Genomic DNA, 15,649 nt, shown 5'->3' with positions numbered 1-15,649 from the left:
AGTCCTAATTATCCAGTACTTTATCTAATTCGAAAAATCAATAACCTATCTAAGCTAGAACTCCTACCTATCTAAGAACTCCACACTAATTAATCAAACTAATTAAGAACTCTTAATTAACAAATAATTAATGAACTTTGATTCACGACATCCTCATATGAAGCCTTTTTACTAATTGGCTTATCTTCTGGTGGTAATGCCATGTGTCTGACTTTTTCTTTTACTGTCTAAGACTCTAAACAATTAGACTTTTCTTAATTAGAGAAGTCATCTCAGCAGCCATGTCATCATCTTGAGACCCACGCACTACTGATTGACCCTCTTGGGGTTGGGTACTAAATCTGGATCTAGATCATCTCTAAATTTTAGGCTGTAACAATTTTTTAATGCCTTTAACTGGTGGACCATGTAGGGCCTCACTTGGGATTTACCTTGCATAGGGGCAGGTCTATTAAGTGACTTGGTTCTTGGCGAGAGTACCTTGTCATAAAAAAAATCAAAAAATGATTGTATTATATTATAAAAATGATGTATTTTCTGAAACACCCTACAATTTTAGAAATTCACTCTATATCCAAATTCACAAATTTTTTACAGTAAAATAACCTTTTTACCTTTTGCACAAGATAATTTTCCCCAAATATGCGAACTTTTTTTCAAATATGTATCTTTTCTCTCAAATATGCGATTTTTCTTCTAAATGTGTGAATTTCCTCCCAGACATATGTGATAATCCTCCTAAACATATGTGAATGTCCTCCTACTTATGCCCCTTATGCAATTTTATTAAAAAGAGGCTCACACATTTTGGGGACATTTGTAACCATGAGTTGCGAAAGTTCTCAAAATGTGCACACCTTTTTTAATTGAATACTCCCACATTTGTGAATGTCCTTACACATTTATGAATATCTGGTTGCTTGTTCCCCTTATGCGATTTAATTAAAAGAAATTTGACGCTTTCAAAGTGCCACTAATGCTTTTAGGAAGAAATTCACATATTTGGGAAAAAAATCACATATTCTCACATTTGAGAAAGAGAATTCATATATGTGGGAGAAAATTCATATGTTTGAATATTTGGGAGAAAAGTTGCATATCTAGAAGAAATTTGTTCGTGTAAAGGGTAAAAAGGTTTTTTATAAAAAAAATACAAATTTAGACATCTGGCAAATTTCGAAAATTATAAGGCATTTCTAGAAACAAATCATTTTTGACATAAGTATGGTCATTTTCTAAAAAAAAAAGTTAGGTCTAGAATACCTCATATGAAGACTCAAGCGCGTACCCAAACTCGTTAAGACCTTAACTGATCCTACCCAAGCCGGATAACCCATATGGGTTTACTTTTTCAGCCATACGTCTATTAAAGACCTGAGTCGATGCGTACCTGTTAACCCATATAGGCCAACAATTTCTGGTTGTATCCGAACCCCAACCTGAACCTAAATTAGATTGGATGCGACCCAATTCAAAGCTCCAAACAGATCCAACCCATTTTCCAGCCTTTGGAATGGAGCCGTCAGGTTTAGCGTGAAAGACATGCTAACCCCCACAAAATCCCCAATTCTTGTAAATGCCAATGATGACATCATAAAGAGCATAAACTTACAAACCACATTAGGGAAATGTACTATGGTATATTCATTATCCAATACAAGGATCAAGAAATATGGCAATTGGCATATTCCTTCTAATACAATGGTCTCTTACAATCTTAATGCCCATTTACCTCTACTCATTTGGAGGGTCTATTTTAGCTAGGGCGAAAGTGGGTTAGGTTCTATTGGATCACTAACCCGAATTTGGTACTTTTTTTCTTGGATACAGATTGAAAAATAGGACCCGGTTAGGTATTATCTAGATCTGGATTTTCATGACAGACTTTGCTAGGTCTGGATTCAGTTTCAGATTGACATTTTTTATCAGATCTATGTTTGGGACTGAAATAGACATGGTCCTTTTCTAAAGGATCATATGAACTTAATCATCATTCAAGCGTTTTTTTAGAAAACCGTTGGCATATTGGATTCAGAATCTACCAACGACTTTGGATGTGGGACAGATCCAAATCTGGACTTGGATCTACTGTTCCTTAATTAGCTTTCGGGCAATAGCTTTTTTTTTTGAATTTATATACCGAAGAAACTGCATCGGGCACGAAGACCTGGTTGCGGTGGCTCAGCCTGCCATACCTATGGTCATCTTGCCAACAGCATAAAACTCTGAGGCTAGGACCTCTGCCCCGGGGATTTCCGACAATTAGCTTGCTTGGACCTATGTCAAAAAGACATGGGTAGGACCGGACACATGACTGGAGCTCGGCATGTGCATTATTTTTTTTTGAAAAGTGGGGTTTTTAAAATTTTGATCAATAAAAAACTAATTTTTGGTTTTTAATATATAATTTTTTTATTTGAATGTTATTGAGAATGTTAAAATAATTCTAAATTATTAGAATAGAACCTATACATGTAGAGTAATAATGACAAATCTTGCTAGATTCATGAAAAATCTCGCAAAAATATCACAAGAAATTACTTGAAAGTTAAAAACGGCAATTGCTCACAATATTTTTAATTTCTTGCAATTTTTTAATCAAAAACATGAATATCACGTTTTAGATACGATATTTATGTTTTTATTAACTTATTATCATGAAAAAATAGTATGTTTTTATTTTTAAATAATTTGTATTTACATTTCTATATACAAAATTATTTTTATATTTTAATTTAATTTTATTGTCAAGATTTTGTAAAAAAAAACTAGATTAAAAAAAAAAAATCAATTTCTCGCGAGTTTCTGGGTGCCAATAATTTGCCATTTTTAAACGTTGTCACTATGGTCAGAGTCAGTGTCAGCGTGTCTAATTCGTTTCACCTACAACGTGTCCTCCAAATGGCGTGTCACTGTGAAACAGGTTTGGAATTGTAGGAAATAACCAAAAAAGAGAAAAACAAAAAGGCCAGTCAAGGTGGAAGCAGATCAGGTCATGCTGAACATGAGCGTTTTTGCTCATGCTGACATCGTGGCCATTTGCATTTTAAAAAAGCTCAAAAGTCAACAAAACCACGTGGCATTCATCCAAAATACAAACAGACGGCCACGATGTCGGCATGAGCAAAAACGCTCATGTTCAGCATGACCTGATCTGCTTCCAGTCAAGCTATCCTAATCTCATTATATTAAGAGAGAAAATGTTAAATAGGGGCGGCTTAATTCAGATAATCTCATAAAGATGTATGTATATTATCTTTTAAAGCATGATCTCCTTTCTTCGTTTGATCATTCTTTGAAAGAAACGGGGTACTTTAATTTCAAATTAGCAACTAATTTTTCAGCATAATTCAAAGTGCACCTAATCTATGAAAATTATATGACTGGATTTCACTATATATTTTCAGCAACATTCCAAATATGTCTGCTAAATTTTTTCTTCAACTTGAAAGTTTGATTTCTCTTTTCTTAAAAGTTTTTTTTTATGACGACCCTTCTTCTCTTAAACTAATTTACCAACGGGGCTCCATGTGGTTGGTAGGAGTTGTCAGTGCACGTCTCCTTGTGGTGGGACGTTACAGGTTCAAACCCCAGTAGTAAGATTGAATAATAACTGGTAGGGTCTAGGGGTGGCAAAACCTAACCCGACCCGCCAACCCGCCTCTTAGGCGGGTTTGGAAAAAACAAACCCGTTTAATAAATGGGTCGACCCCCTAACCCATTTATTAAATGGGTCAGGTTCATGTTAGGGGTATGCCAACCCGCCAACCTGGCTGACCCATTTAATAAACGGGTTAGGCGGGTGGGTCAACCTGCCAACCCGACCCGACAACCTGCCAACCCTCGACCCGCCAACCCGACCCGTCAACCCGACCCATCAACCGAACCCGCGAACCTGAGAACCCGTTTACCCGACCCAACCCATTTAAATGGGTTGGCGGGTCGTGTTGGGTTACCCGTTTATTAAACGGACCGGGTTCGTGTTTGCCACAGCCGACCCGTTTAATAAACGGGTCGGGTTCGGGTTGAGGTATGCTGACCCGCCAACCCGTCAGGTCGACCCGCCAACCCGACACGATTGCTACCTAGGGTCTGCCTAATCCCAAATTGCCTTTCAAAAAAAAAGAAAAAGAAAAGTTAAAACTAATTTATTCCACTGGCATACTTATGTTCGTTGTGGACCTGTTAGTTATTTCTAGAAAATAACGAGTGCATTTTCGGCAATTCAAGTGACACACCATCCGGTCAGAACCAAGCAATCATGGGTAGAACTTTGGACAATGGTCCAGTCGAGGGTTGCCATGCCGTCTCTTCTTCTGCTTCTTCTTCAACCTCTCATTCTTCCTCTTCGGCTTCTTCTTCTGCCTCCCCTCCTCCGACCCCAATCCTCACCCTGACCGCCGTAGTTCTTTGCCTGAGATGCTTGGAGGTTCCGGCTGGTTCTCGTGCTTCCGACGCCGGAAGGCCCGCAGAAATGGCAATCCGGAACCCGTTCTCCTGGTCTCCGGCATGGGGGGTTCCATCCTCAATGCCAAGAACAAGAAGAACGGTGGCGAGTCTAGGGTTTGGGTGAGGATCATCTTGGCCAACCTCGAGTTCAAGCGGAAGCTTTGGTCCTTGTACAACCCCAAAACTGGTGAACCTTCTCTCCTTCCATTTTCTCTCTCTCCCATTTTCTGGTGAACTTTTGGTTGAATTGAACTTTTTTTTTTCGCTTTTTCTTGTTTTTCTTGTGTTTTTTTCCTGATGGATAAAGCCTAGATTTTGAATTCGTCGCGATGTTTTATGGTGGTTTTGATGAAGAGAATTCATAAAGAGTTTTGCATGATTGCGGGGTTTTCTGCGGGGGTTTTAGCGGCGCTTTTGTGGAGTGTTCTGATTGTGAGGAGTCATGGTTTTTTAGGTTATACGAAGTCATTGGATCCCGATGTTGAAATTGTCGTTCCAGAAGATGATTACGGTCTGTATGCGATCGACATTTTGGACCCTGCGTGGGTGAGCTTCTTCTTTCGCTTCTGTATTTCTTTCTGGTTGAGAGCACATGGTTGGCTTCTGTAAGGGCTGAAACTGAAAATAAATACATTCCTCCTGCCATGAGCACAGCGGAATGAAGATGATGTTAATGAAGACGTCAAACATGTGAGGGAAAGGCCTTCAAATCTCTCCTAGATAGCACGGGAGATGGGCACCCACAGGCATGTGCACTTTTCTATCTAGTGAGTTACCCGTCGCAGAGGAATCCAAAATGGATGGGTAACTGAATAGGATGAGATAGGGATTATCTAGATTCAAAATATATGCCCTTCTTAATGTGATGAACACGGGTCATAACCCAACATTCTCCCACTTGGCCTAATTCATCACAATTCTGCAATCCCAATCAAAGTCTTAAACAAGAACTCCTAATGGCATGAATCATGGCTTTAAATACTCTCAAATGAATATATCCTTCAATGTATTACATTACCACTAGTTTATCCTTGAATGAGTTCTTAAGGGAGACAATGATACTTAATTATCTAATTATCAAGCTACTTAAAAGCTAACTTAAGGTCCAAACAATAACAATAATGAAACTGAATTGCTTTCTATTCACCATAATGACATGTCTAAAATGAAAGCATTAACAAATGAGATCAACATAAATGATGACATGAGTCAAGTGTCAGATATCACATATCTAAAGGTACACAAAGTCCCATACGGGTTACATGTTCATTAAACACTTTTGGCACCAATCCCTTCGTCAAAGGGTCTGCAATCATGAACTCTGTACCAATATGTTCAGTAGACACTATCTGATCTTGCACCAAATCCTTCAAAGTTAGATATTTAATATCAATACGCATGCCAGCTCGCGTAAACTTATTATTCTTGGAGAAGAAAACTGCAGAGGAATTATCACAAAGTAACTTAAGAGGCTTCGAGATGGTGTCAACAGCTCGAAGATCATAAATAAAATTTCTCAACCAAATAGCCTCTGGTAGTGCATCATGACAAGCTATGAATTCTGCCTCCATAGTGGAAGAAGCAATAGTGCCTTGCTTTCCACTCCTCCATGAAATAGCACCTCCCAGAAAGTAGGAAGTTTGACCCTGAAGTAGACTTTCTATCATCCGGGCATTTGATATAATCTGCATCTCAATAACCAACCACCTCTAAATGATCAGTCTGTTTGTATGTGATCATGTAATCTTTCGTGCCCTGTAAATACCGCATAACCTTCTTTGTAGCTTTCCAATGATCCGATCCAGGATTGCTCTGAAATCATCCCAGCATATTCACTATATAGCAAATGTCAGGCCTTGTACAAGTCTGAGCATACATCAGGCTACCAACTGCTGATGCATAAGGTATGCCTGTCATTTGCTTTTTCTCTAATTCATTCTTCGGACACTGTGCCAAACAAAATTTATCTCCTTTAACAACAGGTGCAACTGTAGGTGAGCAGTTTTGCATACCGAATCTTTCAAGAACCCTTTTGATATAGGTTTTTTGAGACAGACCAAGTATTCCTTCAGTTCTATCTTTGTAAATTTCAATGCCCAAAACATAAGAGGCATTTCCCATATCCTTCATTTCAAATTTCTTGGAAAGAAGCTGCTTAGTTTCATGCAACATGTCCAAATTATTGGTTGCAAGTAAAATATCATCCACATAAAGGACTAAAAACATAAACTTGCTCCCACTTACCTTAAGGTATATACAATTATCCACAATGTTCTCAGTGAAACCAAAAGAATATACCACATCATTGAACTTAATATACCATTGACGAGAAGCTTGTTTTAGCCCATATATGGATTTCTTAAGCTTGCAAACAAGGTTGGAACCTTTATCTGAGATAAAACCTTCAGGTTGACGCATGTACACCTGTTTATTTAGGTCTCCATTCAAAAAAGTTGTTCTTACATTTATCTGGTGAAGCTCTAAACCGAAATGAGCAACTAAAGCCATGATTATCTTAAATGAGTTGTTCTTAGAAACTTGAGAGGTCTCATGGTAATCGATGCCTTCCTTTTAAGTGAATCCTTTGGCTACAAGTCGGACTTTATAACGATCTATGTTGCCTAATGAGTCTCTTTTAGTCTTAAAGATCCATTTGCAGCCAACTGATTTGGCCCCTTTAGGCAACTCGACTATATCCCAGACTTGATTTTTAGCCATAGATTCCATCTCTTCCTTCATGGCATCATACCATTTTATGGAATCACTCCCACTCATGGCTTCTGAGAACAATGTAGGATCTTCATTAACCCCAATGTCATAGTCAACTTCCTGCAAATAAGTGACATAATCTGAAGCAATTGCAGGTCTTATCACTTTACCAGATCTTGTTGATCTTACCCTTTGTTCTGTATCCTGTAAGGATATAGGAGTAGGATCTACAACTTCAAAGATGATTGATTCTTCATTGGATTGTACATCATTGATTGATTGTCCCTCTAATGCCTTCCTTTGTTCAACACAAGGCATTTGAACAACAACCATATCACCTGAATTTTCAGGAACCGAAACAGATTCCTGTATATTATCGAAATTTATATCTCGAGGTTGTACACTCCCACTAATCTCATCATTCTAAAAAAATCTGGCATTTCTTGCATCAACTATTTTCGAAGTATGAGATGGACAATAAAATCTGTAACCCTTAGACTCATTCGGATAACCAATGAAATAACCACTGGTTGTCTTCATGTCTAACTTTTTTTTCATGTGGATTCCAAATATTAACCTCTGCAGGACAACCCCAAACGTGTACATGTTCCAAAATAGGTTTCCATCCTTTCCACAATTCAAAAGGTGTCTTTTGAATTGCTTTAGTAGGAACCCTATTTAATATGTACACTATAGTTTTCAAGGCCTCTCCACAGAGATAAAGGGAGAGTAGAATTACTAATCATACTCCTAACCATGTCCATTAATGTTCGATTCCGCCTTTCAGCTACACCATTTTGTGATGGTGTACCTGACATTGAATATTGAGGTTCAATACCTTGTTCTTTAAGGAATCTAGCAAATGGACCAGGTTTTTGTCCATCATCATGCTTCCCATAATATTCACCACCTCTATCTGATCTCACTATCTTGATTTTTTTCCGGTATGCCTTTCTACTATTGATTGATATTCCTTAAAGGCATGTAGTGCCTCAAATCTCTCATGCAGTTATCTAGAGAAGTCATCAATTAAGGTAATGAAATATTTTTGACCATCAAGACATGAAGTAGAAAACGATCCACAAATATCTGTGTGTATAATTTGTAAGAGCTCAGAGCTCCTTCTGGCACCTTTAGCGGTATTATGATTAGTTTGCTTTTCCTTAATGCAATCTACACATACCCCAAAGTCAGTGAAATCAAGAGTTTTAATAACTCCATCATTCACTAATTTCTTTATTCTCTTAATGGAGATATATCCCAATCTCCTATGCCATAACATTGATGACTTACCGTTATCACATTTACGTTTCATGCTAACATGCAGAGTTAAAAGGGTTTGTTCATAATGAGAATCAAGAAGCAATTTATATAAACCATTTATAAGAATTCCAGAACCAACAATACGGGAGTTTTTATATAAAGAAAAAGATGTCCCAAATTCAAATTGAAATCCAAATACATCAAGTTTGGAAACTGAAATAAGGTTTTTAGAAAATAAAGGAATATAAAATGTATTCTCTAAATCCAAAACAAAACTAGACTGAAGAATAAGCCTAAAAGTTCCAACTGCTTCCACATGTGATTGCATCCCATTTCCCATACAGATGCATGATTCACTTAGCATCAGACTCCTTCGGCTTAGAAAACCCTGCAAGGAGTTGGCAATATGGATTGTAGTACCAGAATCAATCCACCAAGTATTATGAGGCACATCAATTAAATTAGATTCAAAACACACACACATATAGAGATTACCTTTCTTCTTCATCCATTCCTTAAACTTGAGGCATTCTTTCTTTACATGTCCTGTCTTCTTGCAGAAGAAGCACTTGCCATTCGGCTTCTTAATGTCCTTCTTAAAACTTTGGACTTTCTTCCCCTTTCTTGCATGTCCCTTTTCCTTATGAGTGACCAGATGGGCACTATCTAGTCTCTCCTGCTTAAGCCTCCCTTCTTCTTGAACACACATGACTAATAAGTCATTCACAGACCATTTAGCCTGTTGTGTATTATAAGAAATCTTAAATGGCCCATATGACGAAGGGAGTGAATTAAGAATAAAATGGACAAGGAATGATTCTGACATCTCAATCTCAAGTGTCTTAAGTTGGACAACGATATTGTTCATCTCCATGATGTGTTCACGCAGTCCACTGGAACGGTTGTACTTCATGGAATAAAGTTTAGTCATTAGGGTGCTGGCACGAGCTTTATCAGAACTTTCAAACTGTTTTTCAACAACCCTCAAGAAGTCCTGAGCAGTCCTACATTCAAGGATAAAACCCCTCATGTTGTCTGCTATATGAGATTGCATAAGCATTAAGCTCAAGCGGTTAGACCGCTCCCACTTATCATATGCGTCTTGTTGTACTTGTGTACTTTTTTTTGTAGGCTTGGATGGTTCATCCTCACAGAACGCAAGATCTAAATCCATGCACCCTAAAGCAAACTCGATCCTCTCTTTCCATAAATTGCTTAAACATGAAGCACATATAAAAATTCACTTAATCCAAAATATAACACATGTTATTATTTTGGTAAACAACACATAGCATTATTATGATTCTTGCTGTGGCCACATAATCAAAATTATGCTAATATAATATGAACATGATAAACATGAGATGCCATAAAATGCTAACTTAATGTAATAATAATAAATTTATATCATATTCTCGGATGCTGTGGCTATTCCATAGAACAATCAATAAATTTATAATATCACCTTCTTAATGTGATAAAATATTATTATTCTCGTATTTTGAGATGCTGAGGCTATTCATAAAAAATACTCAAATAATAATATAACTACTCTTTAACATAACGAAAATAAATATATTTTATACATAGGATGCTGAGGCTACTCCTAGTATAATAAATATTTATTTATCCATAAAGAATAGGCATCAATTAATATCCAACAATCACATGAGTATTCATATCGAACATGAATTTCTTACTAAATGCATAATCATACATTATATAAACAAAAATACTACATAGAATACTCATTTAAATTATCATGCACAATCATACAATAGACCAAAATTCAGTACATATTGAATGAATTCATATTCATGTCGAACATATAGACCCGATTTGACTCCAAAGCATATGATTCAAATTGGATTTAAATTTTTGGATCAAATTTAATTCATTATTGAATAATGGACACAAGACAATTAATCTTAATTTGTATCTATAAATCAATAAATTAATGAATTAAATTTAACTGAATCTTAATTGATCCAAAACTGAATTAAATCCAACATTAACAACTTTAGACACAAATCTTGCTAAAAAAAAATGAATTGACACAGGTTTATCATAACTTGATGAATTCAGGTTTAAACTGAATTGGATCAGCCCCATTGAAACATACTTGGGGATTGAACCCAAAACCCGACATACCGATGTCAATTGGTTTAGCAAGGATTTGTGTATACTTTAAATCATTTGATCGGATCTAAATGGTCCATAATAAAACCCACAACCTCCGCACGAATGTTGCTCAACAATGTGAGCTTGTAACCTAAGTGCATAAATCCAACAGCATATGCACAATATTCAACAACAGTTTGGGTCAGGTCTTAATGACCCACATAAGGCCTGGACCCAAAAACCCAACGAGCCGTGACTTAATACAACAAGTTTAAAACGTGAGTCACATGGACTTGGGTTGGATCCAAATGACCCAAATCAGGTAATGAGGCAAAAACAACCCCTCACAACATGAAATCATGCGGTTACAGAAAGAAAAAAAAATTAACGTCACCAACCTCCCTGTCACGCCATAGGCAACAAGGCGCTGGAAAAACCAGAACGTCGAACGCGACCACCACCTGCGGCGAAGGCACACCGACGTCAAGGCTGCCAGCACCGTTCTATAGAACACCTTTCCGGCGATAAAACAATGCCGATGAAGATGGTCGCAACATTGCCGCCATGGCTAAGGGTCGGGTGCAAGGCATGAATCGTCGAGGCCAAGTGCCAAAACGTCACCGTCACAGGGATAATTCGAGAGACATTGCAGACGCAGGGCGAAAACGACCCCGTCGCTTACCGACATGCCCCTTAATCAGCGATAAGGGCTGATGGGCGTTCACTGGCAATGACGATATCCGCCGGCGAACCGGCGTCAATATCCAACCATGGGTCGTCTGAGTGACGCAGCAGAGGGTAAAGCCCCATCCCAGTTGACTGATTTTCGGCTAACTGTATCTAGCACTTCGCCGGATCTCGAATATCTTAATGAATCCTATATATAGATTTCATAAACGACGACCAACATCGTCGGCGGCGGAAAGGCTAGGCTCTGATACCAATTGTAAGGGCTAAAACTGAAAATAAATACATACCTCCTGCCATGAGTGCAGCGGAATGAAGATGATGTTGATGAAGACGTCAAACAGGTGAGGGAAAGGCCTTCCAATCTCTCCTAGATACGCACGGGAGATGGGCACCCAGAGGCATGTGCACTTTTCTATCTAGTGACTTCTGGGGACCTCTCTCTTAAAAATATATATTCATATTCCTCAACCCATCGTAGAGGAATCCAAAATGGATGGGTAACTGAATAATGAATGGGATGAGATAGGGATTATCTAGATTCAAAATATATCCCCTTCTTAATGTGATGAATACAGTGTTAAAATGTAAACTGCAATATATATATATATATATTATTTAATATTATTATATTTTCTTTTTCTATTTTTTTATTTTCTTTTTTTAGCATCTAGTTCAATAGAAACTAGATATTTTGATCCAGTCAAGTTCCTGTTGGAACTTGACTGTGCAAGTAGCTGTTGGACTGTAGTCCAACAGCTATATTAAGAGACGTTGGAATCCAACGTCTCTTTTTGGAGAGCTCAAAATGAGCTCTCCTCTCTCCCATTTTTTTGTATATATAGGGGTGAACCCCTTCAATGTAAATAACCATGCTTCTTAAGCATTTTGTTCATGAATAAAGTATTATTTATTTTTCAAGTGTTCTTCCCTTTATACCCTTTCAAGGGTCATGCTTGTAGTGTCTCCAATAGACACTTGTTTGTGAGTTATTTGTGCATTTGTTGAAGACCACCATTTTATTACATGGTATCAAAGCTACGAAATCCTTAGATCTTGAAGTGCTTTCGCCTCGATTTCCGTGCCACATTTACAAAAGGTGTTTCATCACCTTGTTCTTGGCTCAAGAAGATTTGTTTGAAGAAAGGCGAACTTGTGCTACAAAAAAAAATTGGTTTTGTATCCTCTCTTATTCCTTTGTCTACTCTTTTTCTTTTCTTTTTATTTTTCTCTCTCTCTCCTCCTATTTATTCCTCTCTTACCCTTGTAAAAGATGGATGACAATGATAAGATCACCATCATTCCTATGAAGCTAAATGATACTAACTATGTAATGTGGGCTTCGATTATGAAGCACCACATTTGGGGAAAAGGTTTATGGGGTATAGTGGATGGTTCCGATTTGGAACCTAAACTATCTCTTACCAAGAAAGAGGGTGATAAAGAGGTTCCTCTAACGGAAGAAGAGAAGAGTAAGGCGTTAGCCACTTATGAAAAGAAATGAAAAGAATGGAGGATAGGGCATGCAAAAATTATGTCATGGCTCATCAATAGCATAGACATTAAAAAATGCTCTAGTCTAGCTAAGTTTGAGCATGCCGATAAGGCTTGGGAATACCTCAAAAACATGTATTCCCTTAAAGATATTGCACATGTATGCAATTTACAAGATAAAGTTCGGACAATGACTCAAAAAGATAAAACTATTCGAGAATATTATAATGAGTTGTCCGAACTTTGGGAAGAGTTGGCTCTTCTTGATCCCAAATGGCATTGTGCCGAAGACATCGAGCTTCGCCAAAAGCAACTCGATATGGAACATTTCTATCAATTTGTGAATGGTCTAAGGCCAGAGTTTGAATCCACCAAATCGGCCCTTTTACATCGTGGAAAAATTCCTTCTATTGCTGATACTATAGAAGAGCTCATTATGGAGGAAAATAGACTTAGAAAAAGTACTCCAAAAGTTGATGATGACTCCGTTTTAGCTGTATCTAGACCGGGGAATCATACTCGTACTTACAAGCCGCCTCATTTTGGAAGGCAAAACGACGACTTTCATAAAAGAAAAGTTATTTGTCATCATTGTCATGAACCGGGGCACTATAGGCCTCAATGTCCAAAGTTAAAAAGAAGAGAAGAAAAAAGAGTTGCATCTGTTGAATCTGAGTCAAAAGATCAAGATGCACCTGTGTCTATGATTCAACTGATGGAAATCCTTCAACCTCTTCTCAAAGGGGTATCCTCCTCAACCGAAGCCTCAATTGGAGCGGCAGTTGCATCTTTCTCCGGTCCAGGTAACTTTCCTTGGCTTTTAGATTCTGGTGCTTCTTTTCATATGACCCCAAATGTCAATAGTTTATCCGAATGTCAAGTGTGTCAAAGGTTTTTACAGCCGATGGCACATCTCTCGAAGTAAAAGGAATAGGATGTTTTGAAAATCTTCAAAAATCCAAAAGATTTTTTATCCCAGAAGTTAGATATATCCCTAAACTTAATTTGAATCTCTTATCTGTCTCGCAAATATCTGATTATGGATGTAATATCTCCTTCTCTTCTCATGGGTGTTGGGTACAGGATCGCCAGTCAGGGAAGCTGATTGGGGAAGGCCATAGAGAATGAGGACTTTATTACATGGACTTTTTGGAATTACCCAAGAATGCATTTTGTTATAATATTCAGAAATTAAAATTGGATTTATGGCACAAAAGGCTTGGCCATCCTCATATGTCTAAAATTCAATATTTTCCAAGTTTGGAAAAATTTTGTAATTCTGAAAATTTTTCTTGTAAAGACTGCATTCTTGGCAAAATGAAAAGGTTACCATTTCTTAGTAGAACTTTTGTTTCCTCACGACCACTTGAGTTAATACATTCGGATGTTTGGGGCCCCGCACCAGTTATTTCCAAAGGTGGTTATACATATTATGTCATTTTTGTTGATGACTTTTCTAGACATACTTGGATTTATTTTCTTAAACATAAATCTGATGTCTTTGCTAACTTCCAAATATTTCATAAAATGGTTAAAAATAAGTTTCAAAATGATATTTCTGTTTTTCGCACTGATTCAGGGGGAGAATTTATGTCCAACGAATTCAAAGACTATCTCAATTTACATGGTATTACACATCAAAGATCATGTCCACACACTCCACAACAGAATGGCCTAGCCGAACGCAAACATCGGCACATTATGGAAACTACTAGGACATTGCTAATTGCAAATCAAGTTTCAAAAAGTTTTTGGGCTGAAGCGGTCCTAACTGCCACCTACCTCATTAATAGGATGTCATCTTCCTCATTAAAGAATACAACTCCAATAGAAAAGCTTGTTAATTTAACTCCAGATTATTCTAGATTAAGAGTCTTTGGATGCAAATGTTTTGTTTTCACCAACAGAAATGATAAACTCTTTCCTCGTGCAATCCCATGTGCCTTTTTAGGATATGCTGATAATCAAAAAGGCTACAGGTGTTTCGATTTTCAAAATGACAAATTATATGTGTCAAGAAATGTATCTTTTTTGGAAAAAGAAAGCTTCTTTGAATTTGAAAAATCCAAGGATGTCACTGAATACTCGTTTTTAATTGATCCAACTTCAAAATCCAATGAATGTGATGTTGGATGTGACCTTGACAATGATCAAAGTCCTATTGTTGTTGAAAATGATGATAATGAAGAGCAAATCCATAGGGATGTTAGTCTACAATATTGAAGACGTAGAGAGCAAAATCTTCCATGTGCATTACAAAAATACTCTGAAGTCTCACCTAGAAGAACGTCTAGAATCTCTAAACCTCCAGAAAAATTTGTGTCTTATGAATCTTTTTCACCCACGTATAGGGCCGCCATTACATTAATACAATCATATGTTGAACCATCATCCTATTCTCAAGCAAAAAATCATATAGAATGGATAGAAGCCATGAAAATAGAATTGGATGCACTAGAAAAGGCCAATACTTGGACGATACAAGATATTCCTCCGGGTAAGAAACCTATAGGTTGTAGGTGGGTATACAAAGTCAAAACCAAAAGTGATGGGACCCTGGAAAGATATAAGGCCCGTTTAGTAGCAAAAGGATATGCCAAGAGTATGGCATCAATTATGAAGAAACATTTGCTCCTGTGGCCCGTATGACCACTGTTAGAACTTTAATAGCCTTGGCCTCCATTAGAACATGGCCTATCTTTCAATTAGATGTCAAAAATGCTTTCCTGAATGAGAATCTCGTTGAAGAAGTATACATGGAAGCCCCACCTGGTATTAGTATCCCTAAGGGTAAAGCTCTTCGTCTAGAAAAAGCTCTTTATGGTCTTAAACAGGCTCCAAAAGCCTGGTATGACCGATTTAGTCATGTTATGCTTGATATTGGTTTTCAACCTTGTTTAACTGACACTGCTTTGTTTGTTAAGAA

General features: G+C 37.4%; 1 protein-coding gene across 5 annotated transcripts in view; it reads left to right on the top strand.

Annotated features, from left to right (window-relative positions):
- The first annotated feature begins 4,307 nt into the window (after positions 1-4,307).
- The window catches only part of LCAT3 (lecithin:cholesterol acyltransferase 3), a 118,093-nt gene continuing 106,751 nt past the window's right edge, over positions 4,308-15,649 (top strand). For 2 of the 5 annotated variants that reach the window (XM_089993977.1, XM_089993979.1), the window contains exons 1-2: positions 4,501-4,636; positions 4,757-4,995. In XM_089993977.1, coding sequence (XP_089850103.1) covers positions 4,786-4,995 — 210 coding nt within the window. In that variant the 5' untranslated portion in view covers positions 4,501-4,636; positions 4,757-4,785. Of the gene's footprint in view, positions 4,637-4,756; positions 4,996-15,649 lie in introns of all 5 variants that reach the window. The other 3 variants (XM_089993976.1, XM_089993978.1, XM_089993980.1) reach the window with 3 other exon arrangements.

The sequence above is a fragment of the Nuphar pumila genome, chromosome 17 (genome assembly GCF_984573655.1).
Source record: "Nuphar pumila chromosome 17, dmNupPumi1.hap1.1, whole genome shotgun sequence".
NCBI lineage: Eukaryota > Viridiplantae > Streptophyta > Magnoliopsida > Nymphaeales > Nymphaeaceae > Nuphar > Nuphar pumila.
Note: the sequence above shows the minus strand (reverse complement) of the source record. Positions and strands in the feature narration are given on the sequence as shown.